The sequence below is a fragment of the Mesocricetus auratus genome, unplaced genomic scaffold (assembly GCF_017639785.1).
Source record: "Mesocricetus auratus isolate SY011 unplaced genomic scaffold, BCM_Maur_2.0 Super-Scaffold_6730, whole genome shotgun sequence".
Classification (NCBI taxonomy): Eukaryota; Metazoa; Chordata; class Mammalia; order Rodentia; family Cricetidae; genus Mesocricetus; species Mesocricetus auratus.
This window is the reverse complement of record NW_024429184.1, coordinates 117,298,580-117,326,337: the sequence shown is the minus strand read 5'-3', so window position 1 is coordinate 117,326,337 and position 27,758 is coordinate 117,298,580. Positions and strand designations below refer to the sequence as shown.

General features: G+C 41.8%; 2 protein-coding genes and 1 pseudogene across 2 annotated transcripts; all 3 read left to right on the top strand.

The window, feature by feature from the left end:
* Positions 1–2: 2 nt before the first annotated feature.
* LOC121139026 lies at positions 3–9,192 on the top strand (annotated as a pseudogene).
* Positions 9,193–14,678: 5,486 nt separating this feature from the next.
* Positions 14,679–17,822, top strand: LOC101836344 (protocadherin beta-6). Its single transcript, XM_040741930.1, has one exon. The coding sequence runs from the start codon at positions 14,850–14,852 to the stop codon at positions 17,187–17,189; it is 2,340 nt and encodes a 779-aa protein (XP_040597864.1). The 5' UTR covers positions 14,679–14,849; the 3' UTR covers positions 17,190–17,822.
* Positions 17,823–19,107: 1,285 nt separating this feature from the next.
* On the top strand, positions 19,108–26,722 carry LOC121138893 (protocadherin beta-4-like). Its single transcript, XM_040741929.1, is given in 2 exon segments — positions 19,108–24,046; positions 24,049–26,722. Coding segments are annotated over 2 exon segments (2,391 nt in total). The 5' UTR covers positions 19,108–23,886; the 3' UTR covers positions 26,280–26,722.
* Positions 26,723–27,758: the final 1,036 nt, after the last annotated feature.

The window sequence follows — 27,758 nt, the reverse complement described above, 5'->3', positions numbered from 1 at the left end:
AGATGAACTTCTTACAGCAGACTCGAAAGCATAAAGGAAATTCTAGAAGGCCTATGGAAGAAGAAAGTGCACATGGACTGGAAGGCTCTGTATTACAAAGATCACCCTCAGACTGGTTTACAACTTAATGGAATTCTTACTAAAATGCCAGTTTGTTTTTCTCCTAAAAGTTACCAAAAGGTCCCTAACTTACTCATGTGGGAATTCAAGAGCTCCTGAATAGCTAAAGCAATGCTGGAAAAAGGAGAGACTTGAAGAAATCAAACCTACTAGTTTTAATGTGATAGTCCAAATTTGAAATGAATATTTGAATGATTTAATGCACTAAATATAGACATGCATTTTCTATTTAAATAGACACACAGGAATGATTTGTTAGCCAATGTCTTAATCTGCATCAAAGAGTTATACTGTACTTTGCAATATTTTAGGCATGAAAAGTCAATATTACATTTGAGTTTGTTTTCTCCAACACACACTCCTTGGTTTATAGCTGTCTCACTCAAGTGGTGAGCTGATGAATTAGATCTATGAAACTGTATCCATGCATTGGAGTACTCCAAAAAATAATCCCTTCTAAAATAATTTACACTGAACTACACAAACTCTTGATATTAACATTAATACTTCCATATTTTGTCACTGTGAAAAACATACTTTCTAAAAAATTCTTTCTTGTTTTGTCGACGAGATTATTCATATTTTCAATGTGTGAGAAGACTAGCTGTCTTCTAGTTTTGATTTCATGATCACTCTCATGCACAGTGTTAAATAATTGTACAAATTATGCACTTTCAACATTGATAAATACCAATAATTATCTGCATACACTTTTTATCATTTTTTATTTTAATTTTAAATAGCTTGTTTTACATGTCAATCCCAGTTCCCTCTCCCTTCCCTCCTCCAGCACTCCCCTTCCCCCCCGACCCTCCCACCCTATTGCCAAATCCTTCCACATAGGGGATATCTAGAGTCTGTCATTTCACTCTGGGTAGGGTGAGGCACTTCCCTAAGAGTCCAGGCTGAGAGAGCATCCCTCTTTGTGCTATAGGCACACGATGACTGTTTGTATTCCAGGGATAGACACTGATCCACAGCTCAGGGCCCCATAGGTTACCCAGGCCTTCTCACTGACACTCACATTTGGGGGGGGTCCAGATCAGTCCCATGCTGGCCTCCCCACTGTTGCTCTGGGGTCCAAGAGCTCTCCCCTGTTCAGATCAGCTGTCTCTGCTGGTTTTGCCAGCCCATTCTTTGCCAATTTGCTCATCACTCATCTCTCTCTGTCACTGGGTTCCTTGGGTTCAGTTCAGTGATTAATTGTGTGTTTGCCTCTGCTTCCATCAGTCACAGGATGAAGGCTCCCGGATGGTTATAGACATCAAGTTCATTATCAGGAATGGGCATTCGAGGTGGTCTCTCCACTATTGCTTAGCTTGCCAATTGGTGTTATCCCTTTAGATCACTCGAGGTCACTCTGGTGCCTGATCTGTCTTCTATCCTATGATTCCCTCTTCCCTCTATTCTACCCCCACCCACTCAACTTCCTGTTCCCCCATGACGAACTCTCTTCCTATTCACCCCCTCTCTTCTTCCCAGCTCCCACTCCCCCCCCAACCCCTCGCCGTATTCCCCATCCATTCAGAGGATCTTGTCTCAATCCTCTTCTTTTGGGTACTATGCATATATGCATATCTTTTAGGTTCTTTCCTGTTTCCCAGACTATCAGTGGAAGTGCAGACTAGCACTATCCTGATCCATGTCTAACATCCATATATGAGTGAGTACATACCATGTTTGTCTTTTTGCGACTGGGTTGCCTCACTCAGGATGGTTTCTTCCAGTGCTATCCATTTACCTGTGAATTTCAAGATTCCATTGTTTTTTTTTTTGCTGAGTAATACTCCATTGTGTAAATGTACCACATTTTCTCTATCCACTCTTCAGTTGAGGGGCATCTAGGTTGCTTCCAGGTTCTGGCTATTACAAATAATGCTGCTATGAACACAGTGTAGCAGATGCCCTTGTTGTATGAATTTGCCTCATTTGGATATATGCCTAAGAGTGGAATTGCTGGGTCTAGTGGTAGATTAATTCCATTTTCCTGAGGAATCTCCATACTGATTTCCAAAGAGGCTGTATGAGTTGGCACTCCCACCAGCAGTGGAGGAGTGTTCCCCTCTCTCCACATCCTCTCCAGCAATAAATTGTCTTCCGTGTTTTTGATTTTAGCCGTTCTGACAGGAGTAAGATGGTATCTCAGAGTTGTTTTGATTTGCATTTCCCTGATGGCTAAGGATGTTGAGCACTTTCTTAAGTGTCTCTTGGCCATTTTAGCCTCCTCTATTGAGAATTCTCTATTTAGTTCTGTACCCCACCTTTTAATTGGATCCTTTGGTGTTTTGGAGACTTGTTTCTTGAGTTCTTTGTAAATTTTGGAGATTAGCCCTCTGTCAGATGTAGGGTTAGTGAATATCTTTTCCCATTCTGTGGCCTGCCTTTTTGTCTTTTTGACTGTGTCCTTTGCCTTACAGAAGCTTTTTAGTTTCAGAAGGTCCCATTTGTTAATTGTCGATCTCAGTGCCTGTGCCACTGGTGTTATGTTTAGGAAGTGGTCTCCTGTACCAACTCGTTGAAGAGTATCTCCCACTTTCTCTTCTAAAAGTTTCAGTGTGGCTGGATTTATGTTGAGATCTTTGATCCATTTGGACTTAAGTTTTGTACAAGGCAATAAACATGGATCTATCTGCAGTCTTCTGCATACCAGTACCCAGTTATGCCAGCACCATTTGTTGAAGATGCTTTCTTTTTTCCATTGTACAGTTTTAGCTTCTTTGCCAAAAATCCAGTGTTCATAGGCGTGTGAGTTAAAATTAGGGCTTTTGATTCGGTTCCATTGGTCTACCTGCCTATTTTTGTGCCAATACCAAGCTGTTTTCAGGACTATAGCTCTATAATAGAGCTTGAAGTCAGGTGATGCCTCCTGAAGTTCCTTTATTGTATAGGGTTGTTTTGGCTATCCTGGGCCTTTTGTTTTTCCATATAAAGTTGATTAATGTTCTTTCCAGGTCCTTGAAGAATTGTGATGGAATTTTGATAGGGATTGCATTGAATCTGTAGACTGCTTTTGGCAAGATTGCCATTTTTATTATGTTGATCCTACCAATCCAAGAGCATGGGAGATCTTTCCATTTTCTGGTATCTTCTTTGATTTCTTTCTTTAAAGACACGAAGTTCTTGATGTACAGGTCTTTCACTTCCTTGGTTAACATTATCCCCAGATATTTGATGCTGTTTTTGGCTATTGTAAAGGGTGATGTTTCTCTGATTTCTTTCTCAGTCACTTCATCATCTGTGATTTTTTTGAGTTTACCTTGTATCCTGCCACATTGCTGAAGGTGTTTATCAGCTCTAGGAGTAACCTTGCGGAGTTTTTTGGGTCACTTATGTAAACTATCATATCATCTGCAAATAGTGAAAGTTTGACTTCTTCTTTTCCTATTTGTATCCCCTTTATCTCCTTTTGTTGTCTTATTGCTGTAGCTAGAACTTCAAGTATAATATTGAAGAGATATGGAGAGAGTGGACAGCCTTGTCTTGTTCCTGATTTTAGAGGAATTGTGTTGAGTTTCTCTCCATTTAGTTTGATGTTAGCTGTTGGTTTACTGTATATTGCTTTTATTATATTCAGGTATGTTCCTGTTATTCCTGATCTCTCTAGGACCTTTATCATGAAGGGGTGCTGGATTTTGTCAAAGGCTTTTTCAGCATCTAGTGAGATGGTCATGTGGTTTTTCTTTTGCAGATTGTTAATATGGTGGATTACATTGATAGATTTTCTAATGTTGAACCATCCCTGCATTCCTGGGATGAAGCCTACTTGATCATGGTGGATGATTGTTCTGATGTGTTCTTGAATCCGGTTTGTGAGTATTTTATTGAGTATTTTTGCATCAATGTTCATGAGGGAAATTGGTCTATAGTTCTCTTTCTTAGTTGTGTCTTTGTGTGGCTTGGGTATCAAGGTAATTGTAGCCTCGTAGAAAGAGTTTGGCAGTGAGCCTCCTGCTTCTATTGTGTGGAATACTTTGAGGAGTATTGGAATTAGCTCTTCTTTGAATTTCTGGTAGAATTCTGCACTGAAGCCATCTGGGCCTGGACTTTTTTTGTTTGGGAGACTTTTGATGACTGCTTCTATTTCATTAGGGGTTATAGGTCTGTTTAGATTGTTTATCTGTTCTTGATTTAGTTTTGGCAAGTGATATCTATCCAGGAAATTGTCCATTTCCTTTAAATTTTCAAATTTTGTGGAGTACAGATTTTCAAAGTATGCCCTGATGATTCTCTGGATTTCCTCAGAGTCCGTTGTTATGTCCCCCTTTTCATCCCTGATTTTGTTAATTAGCATGCTCTCTCTCTGTCTTCTGGTTAGTTTGGACAGAGGTTTGTCTATTTTGTTGATTTTCTCAAAGAACCAACTCTTTGTTTCATTGATTCTTCTCAGTGTTTTCCTGGTTTCTACTTGATTGATTTCAGCCCTCAATTTGATTATTTCCTGGCGTCTGCTCCTCCTGGGGGAGTTTGCTTCTTTTTGTTCTAGAACATTCAGCTATGCAATTAATTCTCTAGTATGACTGTTCTCCAGTTTTTTTCATGTGGGCACTTAGTGCTATAAACTTTCCTCTCAGCACTGCTTTCAAAGTGTCCCATAAGTTTGTGTATGTTGTGTCTTCATTCTCATTGAAATTGAGGAAGTCTTTAATTTCTTTTTTTATTTCTTCCTTTACCCAGGGATGGTGCAATTGCGCATTGTTCAATCTCCATGAGTTTGTAGGGTTTCTGCGATTTGTGTTATTGTTGAATTCTAATGTTAATGCATGGTGGTCTGATAAGATGCAGGGGGTAATTCCAATTTTTTTGTATCTGTGGAGATTTGCTATGTTTCCTATTATGTGGTCAATTTTAGAGAAGGTTCCATGTGGTGCCGAGAAAAAGGTATATCCCTTTGTATTTGGGTGGAATGTTCTATAGGTGTCTGTTAAACCCAGTTGGGTCATAACTTCTATTAGTTCTTTTGTTTCTTTGTTAAGTTTCTGTCTGGAGGTCCTGTCTAGCGGTGAGAGCGGAGTGTTGAAGTCTCCTACTATTAAGTGTGTGAGATTTTATGTGCATTTTGAGCTTTAGTAATGTTTCTTTCACGAATGTAGGTGCCTTTGTATTTGGGGCATAGATGTTTAAAATTGAGACTTCGTCTTGATGTACTTTTCCTTTGATGAATATGAAGTGTCCTTCTTCATCTCTTTTGATGATTTTAATTTGAAGTCTAATTTGTTAGATATTAGGATTGCTACACCAGCTTGTTTCTTGGGGCCGTTTGATTGGAAGATCTTTTCCCAACCTTTTACTCTGAGATAACGTCTGTCTTTGATGTTGAGATGTGTTTCTTGTATGCAGCAGAAGGAAGGGCTCTGTCTTCGTATCATTTCTGCTAGTCTGTGTCTTTTTATAGGCAAGTTGAGGCCGTTGACATTGAGGGATATTAATGACCATTGATTGATGATCCTTGTTTGTGCTTGATTTATTGGTAGTGAAGTTATTTTGTGTACTTTCTCCTCCCTTTTTCTTTTGGTGTTTTGTAAAGTGGGATTATATATTGCCTGTGTCTTTGTGAATGTAGTTATCTTCCTTGGCTCTAGGTTTTCCTTCTATCATTCTCTGTAGAGCTGGATTCATGGATACGTATTGTTTAAATCTGGCTTTGTCATGGAATATTTTGTTTTCTTCATCTATGGTAATTGAGAGCTTTGCTGGATATAGTAGTCTGGGCTGGCATCCTTGTTCCCTCAGTGTTTGTAGGACATCTGTCCAGGATCTTCTGGCTTTCCTCGTTTCCATTGAGAAGTCAGGTGTAATTCAGATAGGTCTGCCTTTGTATGTTACTTGGCCTTTTTCTTTAGCTGCTCTTAATATTTTCTCTTTACTCTGTAGGTTTGATGTTTTGATTATTATATGGCGAGGTGACTTCTTTTTCTGGTCAAGCCTATTTGGTGTTCTGTAAGATTCTTGTATTTTCATAGGTATATCTTTCTTTAGGTTAGGGAAGTTTTCTTCTATGATTTTGTTGAATATGTTTTCTGTACTTTTGAGTTGCATTTCTTCGCCTTCTTCTATACCTATTATTCTCAGGTTTGGCTTCTTCTCAGTGTCCCATATTTCCTGGATATTTTATGTTAAGGATTTGTTGGTTTTGAGATTTTCTTTGGTTGACGACTCTATATCCTCTAAGGAGTCTTCAACACCTGAGATTCTCTCTTCTATCTCTTGTATTCTATTGGTGATACTTGCATCTGTAGCTCCTGATCGTTTACCCAGCTTTTCTATTTCCAGCATCCCTTTATTCTGTGTTTTCTTTATCGTTTCTATTTCAGCTTTCAATCCTTCAACTGTTTGAGTTGTTTCCTTAATTTTTTTGGTTGTTTTTTCTTGGTGCTCTTTAGATTCTTTGAGAGATTTGTTTATTTCTTGAATTTTCCCCCCATTTCATGGATTTTTTGTTTGTTTTTTCTTCTATTTCTTTAAGGGATTTCCTCGTTTCTTCTTTGAGGGTCTCCATCATCTTCATGAAATAATTTTTAAGGTCTGTCTCCTCTTCTTCGTCTATGTAGTGCTTTTCGGGTCTTGCTGGTGTTGGATCCCTAGATTCTGGTGGGGTCATGTTGGTGTTTCTATTGCTGAATGAGCTCTTATTCTGTCTTCTTCCCATCTCTTCTTCCAGTGGGTGCTGGTGGGGTCTTTCCGTCTCCACTGGTCTCCTTCCTTCCTGAAGCTGAAGCTGGGGATGCTGACACGGAGTTTGGGGCCTGGAAGGGCAGATGTCTTTCCTGAAGCTGGACTCGCTGGGGCTGGGGTCTTGGAATGGCTGACGTCTTTGCTGTGTGGGCGGGTCTCCTGAAGCTGTACTCACTGGGGTTGGGGTCTTGGAAGGGCTGATGTCTTTCCTGAAGCTGGACTCGCTGGGGTTGGGGTTTTGGAAGGGCTGACGTCTTTCCTGTGTGGGCGGGTCTTCTGGATGCCAGGAGCGGCCCCGGAAGATCAAGGGGATGGGTGTTGGGCAGGCGGTCTCTGCTGGAGACCCAATCTCACCTGAAGCTGGACTCGCTGGGGTTGGGGTCTTGGAAGGCCTGCATACACTTTTAAAATGACATTACTTTGGAAACTTTAAAGAGGTGTTTGACTTGAAAACAGAATTGTAAGAATTTCTCAAAAAAGACACAGGGTGGCGCTGCAGGCTAAGATTGTGATTTATTTTTTTTCTTTTATCATTTTTTATTTTAATTTTAAATAGCTTGTTTTACATGTCAATCCCAGTTCCCTTTCCCTCCCCTCCTCCCGCACTCCCCTTCCCCCCGAGCCTCCCACCCTAATGCCAATTCCTTCCACATAGGGGATATCTAGAGTCTGTCATTTCACTCTGGGTAGGGTCCAGGCACTCCCCTAAGAGTCCAGGCTGAGAGAGCATCCCTCTTTGTGCTATGGGCACACGACGACTGTTTGTATTCCAGGGATAGACACTGATCTACAGCTCAGGGCCCCATAGGTTGCCCAGGTCTTCTCGCTGACACTCACATTTGGGGGGTCCAGATCAGTCCCATGCTGGTTAAAAGCGCTAAAATACCATGAATCTCTTGTGGCAATACAGAACAAAAGACATTTGGAAGAGCTTTGAAAGCATTTCCAAGCTATGAAGGGGTTTGGGCATGGATACACTGGATTAATGTAAGATTAAGAGCAATATTGTGAAGATCCCTCCCAAGAAGAAACCAGAAGCCAGAGATTCAAAGCATTTGGACACCGTTAAGGACTGGACACAATCACTCACTTTCCCAACCTGCAGGAGCTGGAGAGGATTCACCCTAACAGGCAAGTCATGGCTTTTATCTTTATGCTGGTTTTGGTTCAGGTTTGCAGTGAGCAAACAACTCGGTACTCTGTCCTGGAGGAAACAGAAAGCGGCTCCCTTGTAGCCCATCTGGCCAAGGACCTGGGGCTGAGATCTGGGGACCTGGCAGCCCGGTCTGCAAGGGTGGTGTCTGACGATTACAAGCAGCGATTGCTGCTGGATCCCGAGACAGGAGATCTGCTTCTGAGGGAGAAACTAGACCGGGAAGAGCTGTGTGCCTCCGTGGAGCCCTGTGTGCTACATTTCCAGGTGTCTCTTGAAAAGCCAGTGCAATTTCTTCAAGGAGAATTGCTGATCCAGGACATAAATGACCACTCACCAGAATTCCCAGACAGGGAAATGCTCTTGAAAATACCAGAAAACAGCCATCCAGGCTCACGGTTTTCTTTGAAATTAGCTCAGGATTCGGATGTGGGCAGCAATGGGCTTCAACAATACCTAGTCAGCCCCACCTCTCATTTTCATGTCCTCACTCGAAATAACAGTGAAGGCAAGAAGTACCCAGAATTGGTGCAGGACAGAGCCCTGGACCGAGAGGAGCAGGCAGAGTTGAGCTTGACCCTCACGGCCCTGGATGGTGGGTCTCCACCTAGGTCAGGAAAGCTGTGGTTCGAATCCTGATCCTGGACATCAATGACAATGTCCCTGAATTTGTGAACACCCCCTATGAGGTGCAGGTCCTGGAGAGCATTTCCCCAGACTCTCCAGTCCTGACTATCCTTGCCCAGGATGCAGATGCTGGCAACTTTGGAAGAGTTTCTTATGGCTTGTTCTAAGCATCAGATGCAATTCAACAAATTTTCTCAATAAACGAAGTCACCGGAGAAATACGGCTGAGAAAGGAATTGGATTTTGAGAAAGTTAAATCTTACCATGTGGAAATTGAGGCCACCGATGGAGGAGGCCTTTCTGGGAAGGGCGCTGTGGTGATAGAGGTGGTGGATGTGAACGACAACGCCCCAGAGCTGACCACATCGTCACTGACCAGCTCAGTCCTGGAAAACGCTCCTGAGACCATCATCAGCATCTTCAGAGTTGGAGACAGGGATTCCGGAGAGAATGGAAAGGTGCTTTGTTCCATTCCAGAAGACCTGCCATTCATCCTAAAATCCACTTTCAAGAATTTCTACACCCTGGTGACAGAGATTCCACTGGACAGAGAAAGTATAGCTGAGTACAACATCACCATCTCAGCTAACTCAGGAAACTATGTTGTACTTGATAATTAATGTGAAATGCCATTTAAAATTCAAAACTGAAGAAAATATAAAATCCAATCAATCATATCTAGATAAAGGTATTATAAAACGTTGAATTATTACAAATGTTCCCATGAAGATGAACACAAACGTATAAAATTGTACAAGTAGTCAGAGCATCACAAATCAGCCCCATGCCAGCAACTCTGAATGGGCTGTGGCATCCAAACCTCAAAAGAACAGTGCAAGAAAGAAATGACAAAACCAAAAATTCCTTTTTTAAAGGCAATCAAATTCATCTATGTGTAAGAGAAAAATAAGGAATTACTATTTCTAATTCAATGCTGTTCGGTATTTGAGATTTGACCACTGTAATGCACCACCACAAAAGATAAAGGAGAAACACAATGGGTACAGAAATTAATACAACAAAATTCACTACATATCAATGGACAAAATATTAGCAAATGAAATTGGAAAGGAATCTGGAATGTGTCCCACAATATACAGTAGCCAGATATTGTGGCACATGCCTTTAATCTCAGTAGGCAGAGGATTAGGCACGAAAAATCAAAGACCCAGAGACTGATACTCGGGATTCAAGCTTCAAGCCGAAAATCAAATAAGCAAAGTAATTGGCCACTAGCTCTTACTTCTACCTCAGACTGAAATGCTATCCTGGCTTCACCATACCTCATACTGCAACCCCAGACTGCTATGGTCTCCTCAACATGGTTGGAGAATCTTGAGACTGGCTACTGAAGATCCTGCTACTCTTTTTTATATCTTTCTAGTGCTGGGATTGGAGGTGTGAGCTCTGTTACTCTTTTTAGACTGATTCAATCTCATGTAGCCCTGGGTGGCCTTGAACTCAGAGAGATTCATCTGCCTTTGTCTCCTGAGTCATGGGATTAAAGTTGTGTATCACCACTGCCTGATCTCTATAGCTTGAGGCAGACTTTGCTTTCTGAATCCTCAGGCAAGCATTAATAAATCATAAAGAATATATCACCACACAGAGGCAGGTGGATCTCTGTGAGTCTGAGATCATTCTGGCCTATGTAGGGAGTTCCATAACAGGGCAGGCTGCACAGTAGGACCCTATGTCAGAAAAGCTAGACTAATTCATATATAGCAAATATTACTAGAAGTGAATTATTGAAAAATTTATACTGACAACAATCAAAAAATGACATGAGGATGCCCACCCTATTACCAAGATTATATGACCAGTCTCAACCAGAGTAATAAGCTTAAAAATAGGTAAAAGCCACAACAGAAGGAATAAAATTGTATTTTTAAATGATACAATTATATGTATGAAAACCATGAAGACACTGCAGTCAGAAGTGATAAGTGAAGTCAGGAATGTTGGCAGATGCAAAGTCAACACATTTATGAGTTCTGTTTAAATAAATAAAAAGTGAAATAATTAAAGCATTTAAGAAGGCTCCCAAATATAGAAATACTTAGAAACAAATCTAATGGGATATCTGTAAAGCAGGAATATCAAACATCATTGAGGAATACACACAGTCTATTGGAAAGACTCTGATTGGAATGTTGTATACCTTTCAAAGAATCAATAGAAATTGTAAAGTCTTAAGCAAAAACTTCAACATTCTTTGTGAATTTGATGGGTTGAATACATGCTTTGTATTTATATACAAAGAGAAAATAATAAAGCAATCTTAATCCAAAATAAAATTGGATATACTATAGCAGTAGTGTAATACCTAGAAGAAAGAATTGATAATGCACATTTCATTCAAATTAAAATTTCTGCAAAAGATTCTACAAAGAAAAATTTTAAAATGAAACAAAAACAAACAAACAAAAACAAGCCATAGACCAGGAGAAAATGCTGCCAGCAGATGTGTCTGGGAAAAGGCAGCTGTTCAAAATATGTGAAGATTTTCAAGACTCATCATTCACAAATCATGTAAAAAAATATCCTAACACTTGCCAGGAAGTTTCAGAGATGGCAAATTAGGGCATGGGCAGACTCGACATCAATGCCATTGGGCAATTGCAAGTTCAAATAACAACGAGAATCACTGCACAACCATTAGACAGAGTAGCCACACTCCAGGACACTGATGCCACCCACACCTGAGGAGGACACGAAGTTCCAAGGACCCTTATTCATGTATCATGGGAATGAAAATGGTGCCGCCATTTTAGAAGATAGTTTGGCATCTTCTTGCAAAATGAAGCACATTCTTACTATGTCACCAAGAAATCTTTTTTTGTTTTTTTTTTTAGTATTCGTCAAATTAGCCTAAAGCTTAAGTCCACACAAAGCCTGGGATAGGGTGTTTGCTGAAACCTTTTACAACACTTGTCAAAACCTGGCAGTGACCAAGATCCTCTGTAAGTAAAACTGAGAAAGTCTGATGGAGATACAAAGTGGAACATTATTTCATGCTGAGAGAAATTAGCTATCAATCCATGAGTAGGCATTGAGGAAACTTAAACAACTAGTCACCGCAGAAGCAAAGCTGTAAAACTCTTAATATAGAATATTTTGAAAAGGCCAACGCGTGCAGACAGCAAGAAAGATAAATGGGCCAGATGATAGTGACACACCCCTTTCACACCAGCACTCAGAAGGCAGAGGCAAGTGGATCTCTAAGTTTGAGGACAGCCTGGTCTGCAGAGTGAGTTCCAGGATAACCAGGGAAAAATGGGAAAACCCTGTCTTGGCAAACAAATAAAAAGATACATGATTGCTAGAGATTCTGAAAAGGGAAAGGAAGATTAAATAAATAGCTTTCGAAGATCTGAAGTCAGAGAAACTTCTTTATGGTACTCTAAAATGGATGCACATCATGAGGAATTAATCCAAATCTACCTAATGTAGAGTTCACAGAGTGAACCCCAATTAAACTGATGGATTCAGGGAAACACATGGGTTGGTACTGAAGCTCAACCAGTTATAAGAAACCACTCTGGAGGGAACGGCAGGGAAGAACGATGTGCCCAGCTGTGGAGATTCTCTGTGTCTTTAGTCATTTGTTTCTGTGGATTTAAAATTTCTTAAAATTCATCTTTCAGAGGAAAACTTACCCTGAAGACCAACAGACTTGCGGTAATTAAGAGAGATTATGATTGTCTGACATTCAAAGACAAATAGGACCTTGGAGCTGATTCAGGATCACCTGACTTGTGACAAGTGTGCCAGCTCAGAATGGATCATCTTTTCAGTTCAGAATGCAAAGGCATTTGGTAAAATATGGACCCTAACTTCATATACTTGAAAGAGTTTACATTGGTTATACCTTTAAATGTGAAAAATAAAACAATCATTCAAAACACACAAGGCTTCCTTGAGTGTGGAAAGATTTAAAATAGGAGAAAAGTGTTACACAGAAATTGAAAATACTAACAGATCAGATTACATCAAAATTAGAAATTTTTGTTTCTCAAAGACACCATAATGAGGTTAAAATAGAAGGCTTAGAATGGGAAACTATTTGAAATATGCATATTCAAAAACAGAATTATACTAAAATATTTTCTGCAGAATAAGCCATCAGACAAATGCATCAGATAAAAACATGTATAAAAGGCCTCATGCTAAGAAAGCATCTGAATGGTCAATAAACATGTGAAAGTTTGCATCATTTCATTAATCACCAAGGAAACGCTAATTAAATGTACACCATGACATATATACTCACTAGAGTGGCTAAAACTGGAAAGACAGCATCAAATGTTGACATGATTATGGAGCAACTGGAATTCCCACACGTTGCTGGGATTACTTTTCCACATTGCTGGGAACGGATCCCAGTCCATTGAGTGCACTAGGTAAGCATTCTGTCACTGAGCTGCAACTCTATGCCCAGCTTTTAAAGAAATGTCTTTGAGACGGTGACTCATGATATATCCCACACTGGGCTTGAGTTTGTGATACCCCTTTGTGTATCTTCCCAGAGGTGGGACTACAGGAGTGAGTCATCAGGGGCAGCTCAGGGCAACTCCCTTGAAAACTACTTCACAGCATTTGCCAAGGTGAAATCTGTTTTCACACTTTGATGCACAACAAACAGCTCTGATACATATGATACATGCATATGTTATACATAGGGTGCGTGAAAGATTATCCAGGAGTAACATTCAAAATTCTAAGTGGTGGCGTATGCCTCAATTCCAGCACTTGGAGAGTAGAGGCAAGCATGTCTATGAGCTCAAGCCTAGCCTACATAGTGAGTTCCAGGACAGCCAGGACTATGTAGAAAGATCCTGTCTCAAAAACAAAAACAAACCCCAAGACAACCAAGCAAACCAAAAATAAAACTCACACTTGGAAACCCCCAATGTTGTTTTTCTGGAGTATATGCAAACAAATAATCACATGAGCAATGAAAATAATCACAAAACAATGAAAAGACCCTGTCAAGATCAGTTTACCAAAGAAAATGACAGTGAAAACAATCCCACAACAGATAGATACTCTACTGGAACTACTGTATAAAACTTGTAAGAAAGGCAGGATATTCAATGACAACAAAAGTCAGTGAAGTGCCCAGGATGAGAGCAGTAACTAACAAATGTCAGGGGAACATTATTTGTTTAGACACAGTCATTTAAACATCTAGATTCTGTTTATTTGACTATATTAACCTGATGACACTTAGTTGTTCTGTAAGATCAGAACATACAATGAAGGATACTGTTATACTTTTTTCCTTTTCTTTATTATATACTTTATTTATATTAGAGACAATCTTACTTTACATATCAATCCCAGTTCCCTCCCCTCCCATCCTCCCATGCTCCCCACCGACCCAACCATTCTATTGAAAGACCTCGGCATCAAAGTGCTGGGCCCTCTGCCTAAGAACCCGGGCCAGACCACTGGCTGCAAATGCAAGAGGTGATTTATTGAGTACACAGGCGCCTGCGGATGCTACTGCAACTCGGGTGCAGAGCATACCGGGCTTGCAGGAAGCACAATATTTATAGAGTTTTAATGGTTACATAAGTAACAGGAATTTCATTGGCTCATCTTGGGGGCAGGGGTAGTTCCCACGGACTAAGTTTCCTGGTATTACTTCATGAAAGACCCCTGCACGCTTCAGCAATTATTATCCGGGTCCCATGACTACTATGGTGATCATAGACACAACTGGGGGCAGGGGTAGTTGCTAAGGACTAGGTGTCCTGGTATTGCCACATAAAAGACCCTGGCACGCTTCAGCAATTATTATCCGGGTCCCATGACTGCTCTGGTGACCACAGATCCTGTTTGACATCCTGCCAGCTGGGCGAGGCACCTGGTCTGGGTTTTTTTCATTAGGCAATGGCCTAGCCTTGTTTTTATTTTCCTAGGGGGTCCTGGGTAGGGGTCTTTCACTATCATAAAGGGTGTTTAAACACAGCAGTGCTGGAACTGAGAACCAAGTGAACAACACTATGTGCAACTCTTGAATAGTTCACACGGTGGCGCTGCAGGATAACAATTTGTATAACAAGGGTCTCCAACAATGAGCAGGAAGTCTTTCCCGGGAATCAGAATGCTGACTGTTGCCTGAAAGAAGGGGACATTTACATAAGATGCAGGACAATGGGCTCCTGTAAGCAAATCAGTAAGATTTAATTCCAGGTTATTTTACCAAACCTCATCTGTGTGGATTAAAACTAACTGGAAGCATCAGCACCATCTGGACTGCATCTGAACAATGGAGACAGATCTAGCAAAAACGCCAGAAAAAAGGCAAGTAGTTTTTCTTACTATGTTGTTGCTTTTGTGGGAGTCTGGCTCTGAGGCAATTGTATACTCCATGCCAGAAGAATCTGAGACTGGCTACTTGGTGGCTAACCTGGAAAGAGATCTGGGCCTCAGGGTGGGCGAGCTGGTCTCTAGAGGACCTAAAATCCATCACAGTGGGAACAAAGAGCTCTTGGGGCTGGATGCAGAGACCGGGAATTTGCTATTAAAGGAAAAGCTAGATCGCGAGGTGCTGTGTGGGGCGACAGACCCCTGTGTGCTGCACTTCCAACTCATACTCGAGAACCCTGTGCAGTTCTTCCAAACTGACCTTCAGCTCACGGATGTAAACGACCATTCTCCGGAGTTTCCTCACAGGGAAATGCTCCTAAAAATCCCTGAGAGTGCCCAACCAGGGACTGTGTTTCCTCTGAAGGCAGCTCAGGATTCTGACATAGGGAGCAATGCTGTTCAGAACTACACAGTCAGCCCCAACCTCCATTTCCATGCAGTCACTCACAGTCACGCTGATGGCAGGAAATACCCAGAACTGGTGCTGGACAGAGGCCTGGACAGGGAGGAGCAGCCTGAGCTCACTTTGACCCTCACTGCTGTGGATGGAGGGTCTCCACCCAGGTCTGGGACCACCACAGTTCGCATTGAAGTCGTGGACATCAATGACAACGCCCCCCAGTTCCTACAGTCGCTCTATGAGGTGCAGGTCCCTGAGAACAGCCCCCTTGGTGCCTTAGTTGTCACGGTCTCTGCCAGGGATTTAGATGCTGGGATATATGGGAATGTAGTCTACTCTCTGTTTCAAGGTGGTGGAGCTTCTCAACCGTTTGTAATAGACGAGGTCACAGGAGAAATCCATCTTATAGGGGCTTTGGACTTTGAGTCAACACCCTACTATAACATGGAAATTATAGCCACAGACAGTGGAGGCTTTTCAGGAAAATGCAGTGTAACTATTCAGGTGTTGGATGTGAATGACAATGCTCCTAAACTCACCATATCTTCGCTCACTGCTTCAATCCCAGAAAATGCTCCTGAGGCTGTAGTTACTATTTTCCGTGTTTCTGACCCAGATTCCGGGGACAATGGAAGGATGGTGTGTTCCATTCAGAATGATCTCCCATTTCTTTTAAAACCCACTTTCAAGAACTATTACACATTAATGACAGAGGGGTCATTGGACAGAGAGAACAGAGCTGAGTACAACATCACTATCACAGTCACCGACCTGGGCACACCCAGGCTCACAACCCAGCACACCATAACAGTGCAGGTGTCTGACGTCAACGACAACGCCCCCGCCTTCACACAAACCTCCTACACCCTGTTTGTCCAGGAGAACAACAGCCCCGCCCTGCACATAGGCACCATCAGCGCCACAGACTCAGACTCAGGCTCCAATGCCCGCATCACCTACTCGCTGCTGCCCAGCCACGACCCGCAGCTGGCCCTGGACTCGCTCATCTCCATCAATGCCGACAACGGGCAGCTGTTCGCGCTCAGGGCGCTGGACTATGAGGCCCTCCAGACCTTCGAGTTCCGCGTGGGCGCCACAGACCAAGGCTCGCCCGCTCTCAGCAGCCAGGCACTGGTGCGCGTGCTCGTGCTGGACTCCAATGACAATGAGCCCTTCGTGCTCTACCCGCTGCAGAACGCATCTGCGCCCTGCACAGAGCTGCTGCCCAGGGCGGCGGAGCCAGGATACCTGGTCACCAAGGTGGTGGCAGTGGACCGCGACTCTGGTCAGAATGCCTGGCTGTCGTTCCAGCTGCTCAAGGCCACAGAGCCAGGGCTGTTCAGCGTGTGGGCTCACAATGGCGAGGTGCGCACCTCCAGGCTGCTGAGTGAGCGCGATGCTCCCAAGCACAGGCTGCTGCTGCTTGTCAAGGACAATGGCGACCCTCCCAGGTCTGCCAGTGTCACTCTGCATGTGCTGCTGGTGGATGGCTTCTCTCAGCCCTACCTGCCTCTGCCTGAGTTTGCACACGACCTCACACAGGACAGAGACTCACTCACGCTGTACCTGGTCATCGCCTTGGCATCTGTGTCTTCGTTCTTCCTCTTGTCTGTGCTGCTGTTTGTAGGGGTGAGGCTGTGCAGGAGGGCCAGGCCGGCCTCTCTGGGTGGCTGCTCTGTGCCTGAGGCACACTTTCCTGGTCACCTGGTGGATGTAAGCAGTATGGGGACTCTTTCCCAGAGCTACCAATATGAAGTATGTATAACTGGAGACTCTGAGACCTCAGATTTCAAATTCCTGAACCCTATTATTTCTAGTAGTCTGTTTCAGGAACCTTAGCTGAATTTTAGTTTCAGGGAAAGCAAGGTTTCTATGCCTGAATCAGAGTTAGTTGCTTGGCTATTAATATTTTCCTTTTACATTCAGTAATCTTTCCTTGAGTCAACATATTTCTATGTTGATTTCATTCGTTGTTTGTTAACAGTGTGTTGGGGGGGTGCTTCCTACTTTATCAATGCAATCTTATTGCATCTTTTTCTTTCACTAATTTTGGGGGTTATCTTTGCTGTGTTTCCCTGGACATTTCAAATAGTGATTCCAGGAACTCATTTCTTCCTCGGCGTTGACAACCACAGTGGATCTCCATACTACCCTCTGTAAATGTATGTTGTCGATGCTATGCATGTAACCTGCTTTGCTGTGTCTGTTTTGATTTTCGCTGTGACTGCAGTGTACAGCCCTCATTGCGACATTTTCAGAGGTACACACACCGCAGCCTGATAACACTCACCTACTTATCACATTCTCTAATTCTCTTGTTTTTCCCTTCACACTCTTAAATGCCCCATTTTCCTCTTGCAGGCTTCTTGTCTTTTAGAGGGTGACTCCTTTTCTTGAATGATCCACAGTTCCATGCCCCTCAAAATGACAATTTCGTTCTTCTTGATGCCCAAATAAAGTAATTCCATTGTGCATGCATGTGTTTTCCTCACCCACATAATGGCAGCACAGCACTATGTACAGCTAATGAAGTGTGAGCAGAAGATAAAGTCATCTGTCACAGTCCTTCATGGTTCATGCACAAATAGTAGTACCGTGTTGTTGAATTTATCATCTTTAGTGACAACTACAGTTACTATTCCAGGATTTTATTTGCTTACATACAGGACAACATTTCTTCAAAAATGTACCATATATAATGTTGCTTGACCTAAGCTATTGCAAGTCACTGCGTGTGTTTTCACTTTGTGAGAAGACATTTAGTGAAGCATGTCAAACTTTCTATAGAATATGCAGGTGGATGGCTTTTAAACTTCATGTTCTTTTTATTATTAATATTTACTTGCCACAGATAAGATGACTTAGGGTAAATGTTTCCACTGGGGCCTGTCAGCGGTCCTATCAACAGATCCCTTCATTCCTATTTCAATCTGTCATGATATAGAATCATTTGGGGATGAAATCTGTCAATCCACAACAGGAGTGTATGTACAATATTGTAATTAAACAGTGTACAAATACAGGAATTTATAATAGAAAACAACCAAATCATTGGGGAAGTTTAAATTTTCTACAACTTAAAAAAACATGTGAAAGCAACCAAAACCACAAAATATGATTATTTTGAGTGAATTTATTTTTTATTTTTAAAGTTACACATAACAAATAATTTTTCTTTCCTAAATTACTTAAGCACAACTTTTCATATTTCATCATCCAGATATATCTATCCGTATTTGAGTGTTTTGTCTACAAGAAAAATGATTGAATTCATAAAAAGTTGAAAATTATTTTGGATACTCTGAAAAGTCAAAAATCTAATATTGACATGCTCTTAATCTCTAGTAGGTGTAGTATAGTTATAAGCACACGCAAGTGCTTTTGTGAGCTGGGGAAGCACTTTTTTTTTTAGGCAGGCGATGTTTTTTATTTTTAAATTTAAATTAGAAACAAGGTTGCTTCACATGTCAATTCCAGGTCCCTCTCCATTTCCCTCCCCTCCTCCCATGCCCTCCCACTAACCACCCCAATATTCCCTCATTTCCCCAGGGAGGGTGAGGCCCTCCATGGGGGTGTCCATAGTCTGTCATTTCATCCAGGGCAGGGCCTAGACCCTCCCCCAAGAGTTCAGGATGAGAGTGCATCTCACATTGTTGGATGGGAGTCCAAAGTCAATGTGTATACTTGGGATGAATACTGATTTACTACCCAAGGCTCAACAGATTACCTAGGCCTCCTCACTAACACCCACATTCAGGGGGTCTTGATCAGTCCCATGCTGGATTCCCAGGCATCAGCCTGGGATTCAAGAGCTAACCCTTGTCAGGTCAGCGGTTTCTGGGTGTTAAACCAGCCCAGTCTTAATCCCTTTGGTCATCAGTCCGGGGAAGCACTTTCTAAGCAGGAAGCTCTCCAGCACAAAATTTTATGCAAGTGAGCATTGTAGTATGAATTCTGAATAACTGGAAAAACCTTTTTCCATTAAGTCCAAATACTTTTTTTGTTTTTTTTTTCTAGACAGGGTTTCTCTGTATTGTTTTGGAGCCTGTCCTGGAACTCGCTCGTAGACCAGGCTGGCCTTGAACTCACAAAGATCCACCTGCCTCTGCCTCCCGAGCCCTGGGATTAAAGGCGTGCACCACCAATGCCAGGCGAAGTCCAAATACTTTGTACAAATATTTTTATCAGATTTTCATTCTTTCATACATATCTGGAATTTCTTGGAAATTATGTAATTCATATAAGACAATTGTTTTTGAGAGGCACTATAGCATATGATATCACAGTAAAGAAGGAAGGACTATATTTACAGCTTGAAGACAAAGAATGTGATACTATCAGTAGGGATATGTGTGTGTGTCTGTGTGTGTCCAAAGCCTCGGGCTCATGGTATATAAGGCATGCCTTCTATCACTGAACTGCATCCCCAGACCCAAATCCTATTTATAATTAAATTTGTGGATAAACTATATTTATACATTGTTGACAAAGTTGGCAGAAATTTTCCAAGCTGATAAGATAACCTGAATTTGAAGACAAAGAAAATTTAAACTTTATTCAAAGTTTTTTTATTTCTGGGTACTTAGAAATCACTTATCCATTTATTTGAATTCTGTTCTACTGCTACTGCTTATTTTTTGAGGTTCGTTCTTATTCAGTTCTCCCTGTGTACCCTAGACTGGCCTCCACCTCTGCTCCTGAGGTCTGGACCACAGATGTACCACCATGCCTGGTTCCCAAGGCCTCTTTATGTGGATATTTACTAAGTGCAGAGCTATGGGAAGTTACTATATGCATACCACTAACTACTGTTGCACTTTGGGGCATTTTACAAACTGCAAGTTGGATATTAGTGAAAGAGATGACTTTGTCAATCAGTTCTCTAGTAATGAGGTTACCATCATTTGTGTACAAGTTGGTACTACTGATATTTCAATGATTGAAGAGGAAACAAAATTAAACAATAATCGAATCTTCTTACTGTTAAGTAACTTCAGCAGACACTAAATCAACTGAAAGTGGGTTTTTTGTTTTACTTATAGTTGAGCCTGAAGTACATAACACAATGTCTCATTCAAAACAAATGCTCAGTTTGCAGCCATTGGTTAATAAATTCGCAACATTTAGGAAATCAATGAATTTTCTGAGGACTTAAAGATTTATCTTAAACTTGTCTACACATCAAATTTCAAAAGAACAATCTATATTCAGAAAAGGGAACAACAATTTAATTTTGTCAGAATAACACCAATTTCTATGGATCCAGTTTCTCTAAAACCTCAGAGAATTGTAAGATAATACATTAATCTCTAATTTAGTTCCAAATTGAGCTTATAAATGTCTTTGATTTTAAGGATGAGGAGACATCAAATGCAAGATTTTTCTGTTCATTCAATTAACTCTCAGAAATCTCTTTGTAGAGTTCTTTGTCTCTAGTTGGTACTCATATTGACCTCTCATTACTATTTAAAGCATCAACATTAACTGAAAAATTCAAGATAGAGATTCAATCATTAATTTTCAAAGAATAATATCATTCAAGATATACTATCCCCCATTTTTACAAACACATCAATTCAGAAATTTAATTACTTTCTTGAAAACTCACTGTCCAATTATAGTCCATAACAACACTTGGTTAATCGTATACTTAAGAATGAAAGTATTTTTCTATTGCTCTTCTGCCATTCAGTACTGTTGATTACAAGTGTGGGGTCATCCAGATTCTTGGTCATTATATGTAAATCTCTTTTCCTTCCACACTTGGTTTTCACAAAAACAGAGAAGTGAAAAGCCTCGTTTTACTTTAGATTATTTCATTTATTCATCATGTTCTGACAATTGCTATTTAAGAATGCCAGTCACGTAGTACACTGCATTGTTTTAGTAGTTCTCATCTTCTAAAAAATCCACTTGGGATATTCTCATAGCAACTAGCACTTACCCCACAGCTGTCATTTCCTACTTTTGATTTGACCAAACCAAATCTCTTTCACTTGCAGTCTCTCCATGTAGTTATGAATCTCTATGTCCTAGGGGAGAGAACAAAACTGAACCAGTCTAGTCATTTTTAACATGGCCTTAGTCGTCCTCAGTGATGACGTTTTTAATCGGCTTCTTTCCTTATTTAGGAAGTTCCTTCATACTGCCCTGGCTTTAATTGTCTTTAAAAGAGAGATTGGAGGTATCGTGGTAGTTTGCACTCAGGTTCCAGTAGATCCAAGCCTTAGTTGAGGCGGTTGACCTCGACTTTGACACACATGGGCAGAATTTCTATCTCACTCCTTCTGTTATGCTTGAGGCCAACCTGCCTAGGGGATTAGGATTCTGCATTTTCTCTGTGTAGCAGCAGCCTCAGAAAATGTCCCCTTCCTCCTGGCTGCTGTTATCTGTCTGTCAGGTGCTAGAATTAAACCCTGTGAAAATATTTTTGTAACACAACTGATGAGTGAAAAACCATTCTGCAGAGCGGGGTGGGATGGTGCATGCCTTTAATCTCAACATTGGGAGGCAGATACATGTGAATCTCCATGAGCTACATGCTTTCCTAGTCTACAGCATGACTTCTGGGAAGCCAGGGCTACACAGAGAAACCCTGTCTCCGAACGAAACAAAACAAAGTGACACAAAACATCACACACACACACACACACACACACACACACACACACACACACGCACACACACACACATGGAAAAACTCACAGCAGCAATCTAGGCAATAAATGTGCAAATCTGATAGTTCCCTAAAATAGTATGCTACAACCCCAAATTCCTGTTCTGAATGAGCAGTTGCTGTATTTAGGCTCTTGTGAAACTTAAAATAACTTGATTCTTCAATAACAATTCCCTCTTCATAAAACCACATATCAAACATTACTGTTGTATTAATAAAGATCAGATCAGCAACTATGGAAAAACTCATTTATGGTAGTAAACTGTGACAAAACCAGGCAAATACAACAACAGGAGAGAAAATTATAGATCCATTTGCCTTATTGGCATTGATTGGAAAAGTCTCAATAAAATGTTATTTGTTGGCAAACAAATACCAATAACAAACTCCATACCTATGAAGGATTTACCAAGCAGCATATTAGCTCATTTTAAAAAGCAATACTGAAATATGCCTTTTGGACAAAATGACATAATTGTCTCAGTCAGTGCAGAAAACATTTTAGAAAATGTAATAATTGGAAAAGGAAAACATCTATGTAATTATAGATGGCATGGCCTCACATCCTATGTAAGCTACAAAATGCTAACAGTAAAAAATTCATCAAGTTTGTAGTACACAAGATCATCACCTTAAAATTAACTATTTCTGCACATTAGCATCAGACAAACTGGAAATGAAGACAAGTCTGTTGGAATATAAAGAAATAAGTTGCTTAAAATGGAAGCAGACAAGTGTGTAGATGACTTTCATGAAGAACACAGACGGAGGAACTGAAGTGAACGGGAAGACTCCATACTGAAAAAATTGCCCTCAGACTGATGTATGATTTAATGGAATTCTTACCAAAACGCCAGTTTGCTGTTTTCCCAGAGGTTCTTAAGTGCCTTTAAATTTTTTATGTAAAAATGCAAGGATTCTTGGATATCTAAAAATTAATGAAAGAAAAACAAATTCAAGAAAATATTCTAAATTAGAAATCAAATATTTGAATAATTTGTATGTGTTAAATCCATAAACACTATTTTCTATATTAATACAGAAAATATTTGCTAGTTGTTTGAGATTGCATTAAAAAGTTATGGTATCAAACTACTTCAAATACTACAGAATTGGAAGACTAGCCATTTTACATGTTAGTTTGCTCTCAGCAGTGTGGACCACTGGTTTGTAGCTTTTGCACTTAGGTGGGTAGCTGGTGAATGAGGTAGATCTATGAACCTGCATTTGTGAACTGGGGTATTTAAAAGGAAATTACCTCTATAATAATTTATACAAACTGGTGATATTAACCACAGAACTCTGCTTTATATCACTTTAAGAAAGTACTTTTAGAAATACCATTTCATGTTTTGCTTGCCTGATTATTCCAAACTTAAACATATGCGTTCCAAGACTAGAAGTCTTCTGCTTTGTGTTCATGATTCCTCTCCTGAACAGTTGTGGACAACCTTCCCAATGATTATGTTTAGGGCAAAAATAATGTTGGAAGAAAAAAACTATGTACATTTCCAATGTGGCAGTAATTTGGACATTAAAATGGTGTTTTGACATTAAAAGGTGTTTTGACTTAAAACTGGAATTGTTTCAATTTCCTCAGGAAGACACAGGGTGGTGCTGCAGGCTAAGATTGTGATTTAAAACAGTAAAATACCAGGAATCTCTTGTGGCAATACAGAACAAAAGACGATCACAAGAGCTTTGCAAGCACTTCGGAGCTATGCAGGGGTTTGGGCAAGGATACACTAGATTAATGTAAGATTAAGAGCAACGTAGTGAAGATCCCTCCCAAGAAGAAACCAGAGATTCAAAGCATTTGGATACCGTTAAGGACTGGACACAATCACTCACTTTCCCAACATGCAGAAGCTGGAGAGGATTCACCCTAACAGGCAAGTCATGGCTTTTATCTTTATGCTGGTTTTGGTTCAGGTTTGCAGTGAGCAAACAACTCGGTACTCTGTCCTGGAGGAAACAGAAAGCGGCTCCCTTGTAGCCCATCTGGCCAAGGACCTGGGGCTGAGATCTGGGACCTGGCAGCCCGGTCTGCACGGGTGGTGTCTGACGATTACAAGCAGCGATTGCTGCTGGATCCCGAGACAGGAGATCTGCTTCTGAGGGAGAAACTAGACCGGGAAGAGCTGTGTGCCTCCGTGGAGCCCTGTGTGCTACATTTCCAGGTGTCTCTTGAAAAGCCAGTGCAATTTCTTCAAGGAGAATTGCTGATCCAGGACATAAATGACCACTCACCAGAATTCTCAGACAGGGAAATGCTCTTGAAAATACCAGAAAACAGCCATCCAGGCTCACGGTTTTCTTTGAAATTAGCTCAGGATTCGGATGTGGGCAGCAATGGGCTTCAACAATACCTAGTCAGCCCCACCTCTCATTTTCATGTCCTCACTCGAAATAACAATGAAGGCAAGAAGTACCCAGAATTGGTGCAGGACAGAGCCCTGGACAGAGAGGAGCAGGCAGAGCTGAGCTTGACCCTCACGGCCCTGGATGGCGGGTCTCCACCTAGGTCAGGAACAGCTATGGTTCGAATCCTGATCCTGGACATCAATGACAATGTCCCTGAATTTGTGAACATCCCCTATGAGGTGCAGGTCCTGGAGAGCATTTCCCCAGACTCTCCAGTCCTGACTGTCCTAGCCCAGGATGCAGATGCTGGCAACTTTGGAAGAGTTTCTTATGGCTTGTTCCAAGCATCAGATGCAATTCAACAAACTTTCTCAATAAACGAAGTCACCGGAGAAATACGGCTGAGAAAGGAATTGGATTTTGAGAAAGTTAAATCTTACCATGTGGAAATTGAGGCCACCGATGGAGGAGGCCTTTCTGGGAAGGGCGCTGTGGTGATAGAGGTGGTGGATGTGAATGACAACGCCCCAGAGCTGACCACATCGTCACTGACCAGCTCAGTCCCGGAAAACGCTCCTGAGACCATCATCAGTATCTTCAGAGTTGGAGACAGGGATTCCGGAGAGAATGGAAAGGTGCTTTGTTCCATTCCAGAAGACCTGCCATTCATCCTAAAATCCACTTTCAAGAATTTCTACACCCTGGTGACAGAGATTCCACTAGACAGAGAAAGTACAGCTGAGTACAACATCACCATCTCAGCCACCGACCTGGGCACACCCAGGCTCACAACCCAGCACACCATAACAGTGCAGGTGTCTGACGTCAACGACAACGCCCCCGCCTTCACACAAACCTCCTACACCCTGTTTGTCCAGGAGAACAACAGCCCCGCCCTGCACATAGGCACCATCAGCGCCACAGACTCAGACTCAGGCTCCAATGCCCGCATCACATACTCTCTGCTGCCAGCCCACGACCCGCAGCTGGCCCTGGACTCGCTCATCTCCATCAATGCGGACAACGGGCAGCTGTTCGCGCTCAGGGCGCTGGACTATGAGACCCTGCAGACCTTCGAGTTCCGCGTGGGTGCCACAGACCAAGGCTCGCCCGCTCTCAGCAGCCAGGCACTGGTGCGCGTGCTCGTGCTGGACGCCAACGACAATGCGCCCTTTGTGCTCTACCCGCTGCAGAATGCATCTGCGCCCTGCACAGAGCTACTGCCCAGGGCGGCGGAGCCAGGATACCTGGTCTCCAAGGTGGTGGCTGTGGACCGTGACTCTGGCCAGAATGCCAGGCTGTCATTCCAGCTGCTCAAGGCCACAGAGCCAGGGCTGTTCAGCGTGTGGGCTCACAATAGCGAGGTGCGCACCTCCAGGCTGCTGAGTGAGCGCGATGCTCCCAAGCACAGGCTGCTGCTGCTGGTCAAGGACAATGGCGACCCTCCTAGGTCTGCCAGTGTCACTCTGCATGTGCTGTTGGTGGATGGCTTCTCTCAGCCCTACCTGCCTCTGCCCGAGGTGGCGCACGAAGGCGCACAGGAGGATGACTTGCTCACACTGTATCTGGTCATTGCCTTGGCGTCTGTGTCTTCGCTCTTCCTCTTGTCTGTTCTGTTGTTCGTGGGGGTGAGGCTGTGCAGGAAGGCCAGGGCAACAGCGCTGAGGAGTTGCTCTGTGCCTGAGGGACACTTTCCTGGCCACCTGGTGGATGCCAGTGGCATGGGGACCCTTTCCCAGAGCTACCAATATGAAGTATGTCTGAGGGGAGACTCTGGGACTGGTGAGTTCAACTTCCTCAAACCCATGATCCCCAACTTGCTGCTTCAGGATGCTGGGAGAGAAAGTAAGGAAAGTCCCCACTGCAGGGATAGCTTTGTATTCAGCTAAATAATCAAAGCAGTCCCATGTATCTTAAGAATTAACATTCTAGCTTTTATACACAGAACTGTAAAGGCTACAAACTTTTTTCAAACTACTGAATGTGTGCTTGTGTCCAACGGCTCTTACTGCTCCTGTTGGTATTAAGCATTGTTAGGTTGTCATTATCCCACGTGTTTAGTACGGGTTTTCCTCCTATTTCCTCCTACTGGGTGATAAGAAAAAAATCAAGAGTAACATAACAGAAACGACTTACAGATCTTAGACTGAAAGGATAATGTTAAAACAAAATTTTAATTAATTAAATTAAATTAATGAACAGTGACATGGAGTTGTTTCAGTGGGGGGGGGGTGCTTACTACCACCAAAACAGAGTTGTTTCAGCTATCCTGGGTCTTTTGTTTTTCCATATAAGGTTGAGAATTGTCCTTTCAAGGTCTGTGAAGAATTGTGCTGGGATTTTGATAGGGATTACATTGAATCTGTAGATTGCTTTTGGTAAGATTGCCATTTTTACTATGTTGATCCTAGCCAAGAGCACGGGAGATCTTTTCCATTTTCTGGTATCTTCTTTAATTTCTTTTTTTAATGACTCAAAGTTCTTGTCATACGGGTCTTTCACCTGTTTGGTTAGAGTTACTCCAAGATATTTTATGTTGTTTGTGCCTATTGTAAAGGATAATGTTTCTCAGCATGTGATTTTTTTTAGTTAATCTTGTATTCTACCACTTTGCTGAATGTGTTTATGAGATGTAGGAGTTCCCTGGTAGAATTCTTTGGGTCACTTATGTAAACTATCATATCTTGTGCCAATAGTGAAAGTTTGACCTCTTACTTTCCAATTTGTATCCCCGTGATCTCCTTTTGTTTTCTTATTGTTCTAGAAGAACTTCAGGTACAATATTGAAGAGATATGGAGAGAGTGGACAGTCTTGTCTTTTTCCTGATTTTAGAGGAATCACCTTGAGTTTCTCTCCATTTAGTTTGATGTTGGCTGTCGGTTTGCTGCATGCCACCTTTATCATGTACAGGTATGTTCCTGTTATCCCTGATCTCTCCAAGATCTTTATCATGAAGGGGTGTTGAATTTTGTCAAAGGTTTTTTTCAGCACCTAGTGAGATGATCATGTGGTTTTTCTTTTTCAGATCGTTTGTATGGTGGATTACATTGATATATTTTTGTATGTTGAACCATCCCTGCATCCCTGGGATGAAGCCTACTTGATCATGTTGAGTGATTTTTCTCATGTGTTCTTGGATTTGATTTGCCAGTACTTTGTTGAGTATTTTTACATCAATATTAATGAGGGAGATTGGTCTGTAGTTCTCTAGCTTCTTTGTGTCTTTGTGTGATTTGTGTAGCAAGGTCATTGTAGCCTTGTAAAAAGAGTTTGGCAATGATCCTCTTGATTCTATTGTGTGAAACAATTTGAAGAGTATTGGTATTAGCTCTTCTTTGAATTTCTGGTAGAATACTGCACTGAAACA